Below are 12,146 nucleotides of genomic sequence, written 5' to 3'. Positions count from 1 at the left end.
CGGGGCCCTGGCTGTCACGTGGGCTCGGGCCCTGCCCGGCCCTCCCGCCCGCCCGCCCGCCCGCCTCCAATGGCTCTGAGAACCAGCAGGGCCCCCGCTCAGCTGCTCTGGCACGTCGCTGCAGAGATGGCTTCCTGGGCTAAGGGCAGGAGCTGCCTGGCGCCTGGTTTGCTGCAGGGCCAAGTGGCCATCGTCACCGGCGGGGCCACGGGCATCGGAAAGGCCATCGTGAAGGAACTCTTGGAGCTGGGTACGTGAGCGGGCCGCTGCTGCACAGACATGGCTGGGGTGTCCTGGGGTAACCTGGAATCGGGAGCCAGGGGCTCTCGGCGGAGCTGGGGGAGTGCGGAGCTGCAGAGCAAAGCGGGGGCAGGTGTGGGCGAAATTACGACCACCATGGAGACAAAAGAGAGCAGCTTTTCCTAAGGAATTATGGAGCCACTGGTTAAAAACTAAAGGGACCACTCAGGCCAAAGAGACTGTGCCCGAGATAGGCAATAAAAAGAGCAGTGACACATGCTGTGCAATTAGTTTTATATTCAGATTTAAAATTCATCCATTCTGTATGCTTAATGTGAGTGATTAGGAAACGTGGGAAGACTTCATTTAACTGGAAAAAATTGTAAGCATACTGAGAGTCTCTCATAGTATATTCTCACATCTCTTAACCACAGCAAGGAAATATGCTGAATATTTACCTTAACTTGGGTGAAGGAAGGCCTTTGTAAACATTAAGTGAGGGAATAAACCACAAAGGGGAACATAAATCAGTCTGCCTGTATGAAGGTGTAAATCCTCATTTAATTAAAAAAATGTATAAAGTTTAAGGGCGTATGAAGAAAAATATTTACAACATCGATAAATTGTTTGTTGGTTTTGAGATAGGGTCTCACTCTGTTGCCCACGCTGGTCTAGAACACCTGGGTTCAAGGGATCCTCCTGCCTTGCCTCTGACTCCCAAAGTGTGGGGATTACAGGCTGAGCCACTAGACTCGGCAAAGAAAAAATCCAACACACTGATAGAAAAATTAGACTAATGGTATGGACTAAGTGTTCCAAAAGAACTACAGACAGGCAAGAAGCATATGAAAAAAGAATCAGCTTTATTGGTAATAAAATATAAAACAGTAAGATTTCATTTTTCTAACAAAATTTTGAAATATTGGGAAAAATTAAAGTGTTGATGCAGGAATGAGAAGGCAGGAATGTAAATTATTACAAAATTTCTGGAGGGCAATTTGGAAAAAAAGATCCAAAAACCTTCACAATGTTTATGCTCTATGACAGTAATTCCTTTCTCAGGAATTTAAAGAAACAGAGTCAAGCAAAGATTTTCATGCAAGGATGTAGTCTTGAGTAGTGAAAAAATGGAAATTACCTAAAAATCCAATATGAGGGAAATAGTTAAATCAATTACAATGAAATATAATGCTTCCATTTAAATATCTTGCTATTTGTCCTGGCGAGGTGGCTCACGCCTGTAATTCCACACTTTGGAGGGCTGAGGCGGGCAGATAACCAGAGGTCAGGAGTTCGAGACCAGCCTGGCCAACATGGTGAAACTCCATCTCTCCTAAAAATACAAAAATTAGCGAGGCATGGGGGTGCACACCTGTAGTCCCAGCTACCTGGGAGGCTGAGGCACAAGAATCACTTGAACCTAGGGGGCAGAGGTTGCAGTGAGCTGATGTCAAGCCACTGCACTCCCGCCTGGGCAACAGAGTGAGATTCCATCTCAATAAATAAAGAAATAAATATCTTGCTATTGAAGACTTATTTGGATAAATGCATACCGTATTATTGGGAAAAGTAGAATTCTAAACCTAATAGCATTCCAATTTTACTTTTTTTTTTTTTTTTTGAGATGGAGTTTCACTCTTGTTGCCCAGGCTGGAGTGCAATGGTGCCATCTCTGCTCACCGCAACCTACGCCTTCTTAGTTCAAGTGATTCTCCTGCCTCAGCCCCCTGAGCAGTTGGGATTACAGGCATGCCCCACCTCGCCTGGCTAATTTTGTATTTTTAGTAGAGACGGGGTTTCCATATACTGGTCAGGCTGGTGTCGAACTCCCAACCTCAGGTGATCCGCCTGCATTGGCCTCCCAAAGTGCTGAGATTACAGGCATGAGCCACCGTGCCTGGCCGAGTTTTGCTTTTAATAAAAAATACACATGCAGGGCTGGGCGCGGTAGCTCACGCCTGTAATCCCAGCACTTTGGGAGGCTGAGGCGGGTGGAGCATGAGATCAAGAGTTCGAGACCAGCCTGGGCAAACATGGTAAGACAGGGTTTCATGTGCCTGTAATCCCAGCTACTCAGGAGGCTGAGGCAGGAGAATCGCTTGAACCCAGGAGGCAGAGGTTGCAGTGAGCCAAGATCACGCCACTGCACTCCAGCCTGGGTGACAAAGCAATACTCCATCTCAAAAAAAAAAAAAAAAAAAAAAAGTATTATACATGCAAAGATAGACCGGAAGGAAGTTTATAAGATTTTTAGCTATTTTTCTGAAAATAATGTTAATTATGAGTAATTAAAATTGTCTTCGTCTTTTAAATATATTTTAATGAACCTCTGAATTACCTTTAGTTACCACTGTTTCCAACATCTGGCATAGTATGAACTGAAAAAGAAAACATCTATATTTTTAGTTAAAAAAAAAAAAAAAAAGCAAAAACATTTCCTAATGAGGCCATGATGTAACCTCATCACCATTACTGCCTAGTGTATTCTCAACACCAAACTCTCTCCTTTTTCAGGAAAATCTATAAGAAAATCAGAATCGGTTATCAATTCATGCAAAGGTCAGCTACTAGGCTTCTCAGCAGATGCATAGGACCCTAGTTCACCTTGAAGGACTTTCAGTGGGATTTTACGTATTTGAACTTTCATCCTGTTGCATAAGTGTGCTATTCGAACTTTCATCCTGTTGCATAACTGTGCACTGGCCAAAAACTACACCCCTGGAATAAGGTGATAAACTGTATTTTTCTTACCACAAACTAAAACATTAGGACAATGGTCTTGTAATCTTTTGGAAGACATGGATCTCTGAGATTCTGATAAAAGCGATGGATTGTCTTTTGAGAAAAAAAATCATATACTTAAAATTATATATAGACAATTATTTTGTTGTATGGGAAATGGATTTCCTTCAGTGAAGGAATATTTTATATATATATATATATATATTTTTTTTTTTTTTTTGAGATGGAGTCTCGCTCTGTCGCCCAGGCTGTAGTGCAGTGGCACAATCTTGGCTCACAACAACCTCCGCCTCCCGGGTTCAAGCAATTCTCTGCCTCAGCCTCCTGAGTAGTATTTTTAATAGAGATGGGGTTTCATCATATTGGCCAGGCTGGTCTTGAACTCCTGACCTTGTGATCCATCCCCCTCGACCTCCCAGAATGCTGGGAGCTACCACGCCTGGCCATAAAAATCATTTTTTATAATGACTTTTTCCTCTTTATTTTTTTAATGCAAGAATTAATGGCTATTTCCACAACATTGTTATAAAAACCCAAATTGAGCAAAAAAGAAAATGTTAGCCAATTTTTTTTTTTTTTTTTTTTTTTTTTTTTGAGACGGAATCTCACTCTGTCACCCAGGCCAGATTGCAGTGGCATGATCTCGGCTCACTGCAACCTCCGCCTTCCGAGTTCAAGCGATTCTCATGTCTCAGCCTCCCAAGTAGCTTGGGACTACAAGCATGTGCCACCATGCCTGGCTAATTTTTATATTTTTACCAGAGACGGGGTTTTGGCATGTTGGCCAGGCTGGTCTCGAACTCCGGACCTGTAGTGATCTACCCACCCCAGCCTCCCTAAGTGCTAGGATTATAGGCATGGAGCCCTCACGCCTAGCCTCCAGTTTTCTTTCTAGTCAGAAGGCCACTGTTTTTTGTTTTTGGTTTTGTTGAGACGTAGTTTTTAAAACGATGATGACTGTATTGTCTTTCACTTCCACAGGATTTTGACTTTTCCTTTTGCTGAGAGGATACAGAAAGCTTTAGCTCACAAAAGCAGGATATTGTAGGCAGAATTGGATCTCCTTTGTACCTTTGACAGGTGCCATTAGGCAGAGAGAAACCTGATTTCGTCAAGAAAAACCTAAGATCATGAAGTTGAATTCATATCAGATCTTTTTTTTTTATCTTCAAGTTAATCATTCACTTTCTGTTACTACAGTACAACATAAATTAGGTATAGTAGATAAAATGCAATTAGGAAATGCAGGTGGAAATTATGAGCCAAGACAGCATTTTTTCTTGCTCTAATCTAGTCTAACTAGCCTGTTACCAACACCAGGGACCAAGAAGTTGCTGAATAAATGTAGTATTCTGAGTTGAAGATGGAAAAGGATCAGTATTAGCCTAAGCAGGAACACAGCATACTGGGGCTACAAGCCTCTGATGTTGAAAGAACTCCTTATCCACAAGCTACTCCTATACCTATTCTTTTTTTTTTTTTTTTTGAGATGGCGGAGTCTTGCTCTGTTGCCCAGGCTCGAGTGCAGTGGCGCGATCTCGGCTCACTGCAAGCTCCACCTCCCGGGTTCACGCCATTCTCCTGCCTCAGCCTCCCGAGTAGCTGGGACTACAGGCGCCTGCCACCATGCCTGGCTAATTTTTTGTATTTTTAGTAGAGATGGGGTATCACCATGTTAGCCAGGATGGTCTCGATCTCCTGACCTCGTGATCTGCCCGCCTCGGCCTCGCAAAGTGTTGGGATTACAGGCATGAGCCACCGTGCCTGGTCTTCTGCACCTATTCTAACCAAGTAGTTGTGCTTCCAGGATCTCTCTAGCTACATATAAACAGAAAGTTTATTCAAATGATTCAGCATGAAAGGTAAGGATTATATATAATATTTTTCTAGTTTATTATAAGGTAACATAAGAGGTTTCCAATAAAAATAGTATAGAAGTGTATAAAAGAAAAAAATGAGCTTTACCCATTCTGCCCTTTTTCTAAATTCCCTTCCTGGTGATTTTCTATAAATTTAATGTGCACATGTATACACACGTATATATACTTGTTTTTTACAAAATTGGGATCACAGTATTCCTGCTCTGTAATCATTTTTTATGTATACACACACACACACACACACACTTAAATATCTTGTTTTTTCTTTGTTTGTTTTTTTAGAGACAGGATCTTGCTCTGTCACCCAGGCTAGAGTACACTGGTGCCATCATAACTCACTGCAGCCTCAAACTCCTGTCTCAAATGATTCTCCTGCCTCAACCTCCCAAGTGTCTAAACTATAGGCATGTACCACAATGTTTGGCTAATTAACACATTTTTTTAGAGACAAGGTCTCACCCAGGATGGTCTTGAACTCCTGGCCACAAGCGACTCTCCAACCTTAGTCTCCCAAAGTGCTGGGATTACACACATGAGTCACCATGCCTGGCCCATATCTTGTGTTTTTTGATGGTAGTACTGTAGTCATATCTCATTCATTTTAAAGCTGCATAGTATTCCATTGTGTGGATCTGTAATAACTTATTTAACCATTTCCTGAATGGGCATTTAGGTTTTAATTTTACCCAGCATTGCATTGTTTTTCCCTGTAATACGTTTGCACCCTAGTTTAAGTTTGTCTATAATGGACAGTTCTACCAGCGAAAGTAAATGGACTTGTAAAGTGGTATTTCAGTGCATCTTTACTTGTAGTAGACAATTGTCCTGAAGTCTTGAGGTTTCAGATAGTAACTAGTGATAATTTAGTAAACTTCTATTTAGATAATCCATGTGAATCATCCTATTTATAGTCTCACCATGTTTTTTATTTGAGGTCTTGGACAAAGTTAGGCATTGATCACCTTCGTGTTCTTGTTTGGTTTCTCTCTCCCTCTCCCTCTCTTTCTCTCTTTCTCTCTGACACAGTCTCACTCTGTCACCCACGCTGCAGTGCAGTGGCACAGTCTTGGCTCACTACAACCTCTGCCCCCAGGTTCAAGCAATTCTCGTGGCTTAGTCTCCTGAATAGCTGGGATTACAGGCATGTGCCTTCATGCTCAGCTAATTTGTTTTTGTATTTTTAGTAGAGGTGGGGTTTCACCATGATGCCCAGGCTGGTCTTGAAGTCCTGAACACAAGCGATCCACTGGCCTTGGCCTCCCAAAGTGCTGGGATTACAGGCGTGAGCCACTGCGCCCAGCCTAGGTGAAGTTTTTAATCCCCGCCCTGTGGAGCCTATGCCCTACTCTGGGAACTGGAGCGAAAAATACACATGTTGAAGGCAGAAATATCAAAGAAGGAAGTGGGCGAAGGAGGTGGTGGCTTGTCCTGGGGTGCTTATTTCTCCTTTCCATCTCACTGATCAGCTCAGCTATTTCTCCTAAGTGACAGAAACCTAACAGGGTTGGATTATTCTGGAAGTATATACAGTCATGTGTCACTTAACAAAGGGGAAATCTTCTGAGACATGCATCCTTAAGCGATTTCATCATAGTGTGAACATCATAGAGAGGTAGGCAAACCTAGATGGTATAGCCTACTGTACACCTGGGCTATATGGTATAGCCTATTGCTTCTAGGCTACAAACCTGTACAACATGTTTGTAGGAAATAGTAACACAAAGGTAAATATTTGTGTGTCTAAACATATCTACACATACAAAAGATATAGGAAAAATATGGTATAAAAGATTAAAAAATGGTACACCTGTATAGAACACTGCATAGGACATAGGAGCTTGTGGGACTGGAAGTGGCTCGGGGTGAGTTAGTGAGGGAGTGATAAGTGAATGTGAAGGCCTAGGACATTATCGTTTGCTGTTGCAGAATTTATAGACACTGTACACACAGGCTAAACTAAATTTATTAAAAAAAATAAAGTAATTGCACCTATGACATTACAGTGGCTACAGTACCACTGTATGATAAGAACATTTAACTTCCACTTTAATCTTATGAGGCCACTGCCATTTATGTGGTCTATCATTGACCAAAACATTGTTATGGGGTGCGTGACTGCATTTCAGTTATTTTTCCTCCTGGGAGAAGAGGGCCCTCCTGGAAACTAAAGGAGAAAGGAGTAAACATTCTCCTAACCATATAACTTCTGTTTTGTTGAACATTATATGTATTTTGATAAATTAAATTCCATTTTAAAGTTAGGCAAGGCTTACAAGGAACTCATGGTGAATCTTTCCAATTTTTGCTTCATAAAACCCTCAGATTGCACACGAGAATTTCCAAAAGTTGTTACCATTTTTAGTTTACTAAATTATAACCTAAACTTTAAACATAGTTTTTTAAATTGCCTTACTTTGTACAAGCTCTATGGAAAACAGTATAGAGATTTCTTAAAGAATTAAAAATAGAATTCCCATTCAATTCGGCAAACCCACTGTGGGTATCTACAAAGGAAAATAAATCACTATGTGAAGAAGACACCTGCTCTAGTATGTTTATCACAGCACTATTCACAATAGCAAGTTAAGGAATCAACCTAACTGTCCCGTCAATGGATGATTGGATAAAGAACATATGTTGTATATACCATGGAATACTACTCAGCCATGAAAAGAATGAAATCTTGTCTTTTGCAGCAACATGGATAGAATGGGAGGCCTTTATCCTAATTGAAATAATTCAGAAACAAGGTCAAATGGTGCATGTTCTCACTTATAAGTGGGAAGTAGAGAGTGGGTACACATGGACATATAGAGTGGAATAATAGACATTGGAGACTCTAAAAGGTGGGAGGGTAGAAGCAGGGGAGTGAAGGTTGAAAAATTACCTGTTGGGTACAGTGTCCACTATTCAGGTGATGGGTACACTAAAAGCCCACACTACACATATATCCATGTAACAAAACTGCACTTGTCACCGCTACATCTATAAAGATAAGAAATAAAATAAAATGCCTTATTTTAATATGCAGTAGCTAGCTTATCTTATACAACTAAAATAGTTCAGGCCAAATGGAGAGCCCTTGTACTCTGTGCCTTTATGAGTTTCATTTATACCACATATATATGTTGGACTGTGTGTTAGCATAACAAATAGAGCAATTACAGGGTCCCTTCCTCCAGGAGATGACAGTGAGTGGCGCAGACTGTTAAATTAGCAGGTAATTATGATACAGTGAAATGCTGTATTAGGGTGAGAACAGTCTATAACTGTATCGCCTCACATGGAATTTAACACTGAAGAACCACTGCAGTCCAGCCTGGGCAACACAGTGAGACCTCATCTTTAAAATATATATGTAAAAGAACCATTTAACAGTTCATAGGTAGTCTTTGCTTTTGCATGGCATCGTAGCATTGTAACAATGATCATGCAAGCTGAAACCATGCAAAGCAAAAATAGTCAATGGGAAAAAGTACAAGTATTTCATTACCTTCAGAAATTTTTGTCAAAGTGGTGCCCAAACAGGGACTTTCAGGGACAAACAGAGACCTGAAGGGACCTAAAGAGGCCTGCAGGGACAAATAGAGATAAGTAGGGATAAATAGACATGGTGATAGAGTTCAATAGAGACTTTTTGGCAAAAGTCATCTTCACTTGCAAGGCATTACTGTAGTCCCAGGAGTTGCTGATTTTGATTGTGAAGAAGACATTCCGGTAGTCCTAGTGTCACAAGATCTTTGGGTTTTTGAACGAGGAGAGTATATTGCACAACTATGGCTTGTTTCCTGTAAGTTGCACCCTTCTCCACGGAGGGAAAAGCGAGGGAATCAAGGGTTTGAAAGTACAACTAGGAGAGAGATTTTTCTATCACAACCCACAGCATTTAATGGACCCACCTGTACAGTACAAATTGAAGTTCTTAAGGATCGTCGTCGTCGTTGTTGTTGTTGTTGTTGTTTTTGGAGACGGAGTCTTACTTTGTTGGCCAGGCTGCAGTGCAGTGGCGTGATCTTGGCTCACTGCAAGCTTCACCTTCTGGGTTCACACCATTCTCCTGCCTCAGCCTCCTGAGTTGCTGGGACTCCAGGCACCCACCACCATGCCCGGCTAATTTTTTTGTATATTTAGTAGAGACAGGATTTCACTGTATTAGCCAGGATGGTCTCGATTTCCTGACCTCATGATCTGCCCGCCCTGGCCTCCCAAAGTGCTGGGATTACAGGTGTGAGCCACCGCACCCGGCCAAGGGTTTTTTTTTTTGCTATACTGTTGCACGAGAAGGATGAGCTTCAATTTGCTTTCCCTGTGCCTTCTGTTAATCAGAGAGAGCCTGCATCTCCTTATCAATGAGAAGTTTTACCCTACGGTAATTAACCAAAGAGGCAGAAGCTGAGTTACAGCTTGTGGAGCAGATGCTTCGGCATGCCTCCTGGCCACAGCCACAAAAGCCTTTGCTTCTGTTTCAGTTGAACATGGGGACAAGGGTATGCTTGTGTTTTTGCAGGAGATGAACAAACCGTTTGGGTGCCCTCAAGGTGTGTGCGACCATAGAATGGGAGACTAGAGGGACCCATGGATCCCAACCATGGGCGTGGTTCCCCCAGTACATGCTGAATGTGAAGACGGAATGAACCACCGAGGCTACACATTTTGCAATTGCCTTTCTCAATTAATTCAAAAAACAAAAAGGGAGAGATGTTGCAGGCCGAAAGAGTGAGGGTCGTGATCAACTCAGTATAACACTGGAGGGTATATGAGCAAACAGCAAACTATTCTCGTAAATGCAGAATGTTGGCAAACTGACAAACTGTCTGCCACCCAGAAGGAATGCTGAAGATAGTCACGACCCAGGCACAAGTGTTTCTTGTGATGAGGCACATCTGAAGCTTGTTAGCAATTATGTGAACCTGTGATCAGTTAAGCAGCTGACCAATCGTTTCCTCCTCCTCCCTGCTCTTTCTACCCAATAAATACAAAAGGCTGTAGAAGTTCAAGGCTGCTGTTTTTGCTCACTAGAAGCAGGGAGCCCTCTTCTTCTTCCCCTGGCCCCTTCCTTTAAAACAGTTTCTTTTGTTTTAAGTTTTCATTTCTGCATTCATCTTCCTTCCTTCAGTCTCCTAATGATGGTCTCAAGTAGTAACAGTAGTAACTGTAGTAGTGAGGGTCTCAAGCTCTCAAGTAGTAACAGTAGTAACTATGGCAGTCTGCCACATAGGGAAATGAAAAAAATAGTAAAACTAGACCAGTTTTACTGGGGAGATGTTGGTCAAAGAGTACAAAGTTTCATTTAGACAGGAGGAATAAGTTCTGATGATCTATCGCACAGCATGATGGCTATAGTTTGTAATGCATTGTGTATTTCAAAATAGTGAAAATAGTGGATTTTGAATGTTTTTACTTCAAAGAAATGATGAGTATAAGAGGTGATGGATATATTAGACTGATTTCATTATTCCACAATATATTTATGTATCAAAATATCACGTTTTACCCCATTAATGTATACAGTTATTTGTCAATTGAAAATAAAAATTTTTAAAACTCAGTATTGAAAATTAAAGTATTATTTTCATGTGAAAAGTGTTGAGTCATTTGATTAGTGCTTGCCTTCTCATTGTATACCTTACGATGTGGAGCAAGCATTTTTCATATACCTTGTTAAATTGTCATACTCCTTTCTACGTTTGGATCAGCTTCCAACGTTTTATCTTTTATACTTTCAATGTCATGAAATATTTCCAAAAGTTTCTTTCTTTTTATTTTGAGACAGAGTCTTGCTCTTGTCACCAGGCTGGGGTGCAATAGTACAATCTCAGCTCACTGCAACCTCTGCCTGCCTCCCGGGTTCAAGCAGTTTTCCTGCCTCAGCCTCCCGAGTAGCTGGGATTAACAGGCACCCACCACCATGCCTGGCTAATTTTTGTATTTTCAGTAGAGACGGGGTTTTGCCATGTTGGTCAGGCTGGTCTCAAACTCCTGACCTTGTGATCCGCCCACCTCAGCCTCCCAAAGTGCTGGCGTTACAGAAGTGAGCCACTATGCCCGGCCCCAAAAGTTTCTTTAATGTGGGATATCTTCGTCTTCTTTGTCACGTGTACTTTCCTCATTAAGTTTGCCTTCAGTAAGATCTTCTGGCTTTCTGTAGTTTCTGGAATGGTGGCAGTGTCATGCATTCCCCGTTTATAATTCCCCTGATATGCAATTCTAATTTCGCTTCCAGTATTACAAATTTTCATTTCTTGGTCTCACTTTTCATGTTTGTTGACCAGTGCCTCCTTAGATCATGTGTTTTTGTAAAATGTCACTTGGGTTTCTTGTTGAAAAACCAGGAGGTGACACAGCTATATTCTTTGCTGTCTGAGCTCTTCTGAACTGAAGAAGAGATGCACAGTGGCCATTCACTGATAGATGTTGGAAGAAATGACATGATTAATCACTGATTAATCACTGATCTTGATGTGCATCTGTTATTTATGATTTGCGGGTTGAAAAGCTAGCAGTGAAGTTTGCATTTTATGCAGTTACAGTTAATATACTGTGGTTATTGAAATTTGAACCATGTTGTTGAGAGACTGGTGTCTTTAAGCTAAGCTAACTGAAATCAGAGCATAGTAGAGCAGAGCAAAGTAAGGACTGTCTCTACTTCCATTTCACCCTTCTTAGCCGTTGTGCTATTATTCTCAAGGAGAAGGAGGGAATCATTTTATTTCTACATATGTTATAAATCCTATAATACGTTGTTGTTATTTTTGCTTTGAACTATCACTACCTTTTAAAGAGATCTGAATAGAAAGAAGAAAAATCTTTATATTTTCTCACCTAATTACTATTTCTGCAACATAGACCTCATCTCTACTAAAAAAAAAAAAAAAAGGGGGCCGGGTATGGTGGTTTATGTCTGTGGTCCCAGCCACTCGGGAGGCTGGGGTAGGAGGATCAGTGGAGCCCAGAAGGTCAAGGCTGCATTGTGCCAAGATCACCACTGCACTCCAGCCTAGGCAACAGAGTAAGACTTTGTCTCAAAAACAAACACACAAATGAACCGTTTTTAGTTCTCTTTCTTCTTCTGTATATTTTTAGATTTTTATTTGGCATCATTTTCCTTCTACTTGAAGGACTTCCTTTCATCTTTTTTGTAGTGCAGAACACCTTGATGAATTCTTCCAGCTTTCATATGGGTCTTTATTTTGCTATCATTTTTGAGAGATATTTTTACTGGGTCAAGATATCTAAGTTCACCGTCTTTTTCATTGCTTTCAGTACCGTAAAGATGTTTCACTG

The 12,146-nt window shown here is 41.3% G+C and overlaps 1 protein-coding gene across 2 annotated transcripts in view; it reads left to right on the top strand.

Moving 5' to 3' along the window:
• The first annotated feature begins 22 nt into the window (after positions 1–22).
• The window catches only part of PECR (peroxisomal trans-2-enoyl-CoA reductase), a 41,005-nt gene continuing 28,881 nt past the window's right edge, over positions 23–12,146 (top strand). The window contains exon 1 of one of the 2 annotated variants that reach the window (XM_007966192.3): positions 23–250. In XM_007966192.3, coding sequence (XP_007964383.3) covers positions 70–250 — 181 coding nt within the window. In that variant the 5' untranslated portion in view covers positions 23–69. The remainder of the gene's footprint in view (positions 251–12,146) is intronic. The other variant, XM_038001553.2, reaches the window with a different exon arrangement.

The sequence above is a fragment of the Chlorocebus sabaeus genome, chromosome 10 (assembly GCF_047675955.1).
Source record: "Chlorocebus sabaeus isolate Y175 chromosome 10, mChlSab1.0.hap1, whole genome shotgun sequence".
In the NCBI taxonomy this organism is placed as follows: Eukaryota; Metazoa; Chordata; class Mammalia; order Primates; family Cercopithecidae; genus Chlorocebus; species Chlorocebus sabaeus.
This window is presented reverse-complemented; position numbering and strand designations above follow the sequence as displayed.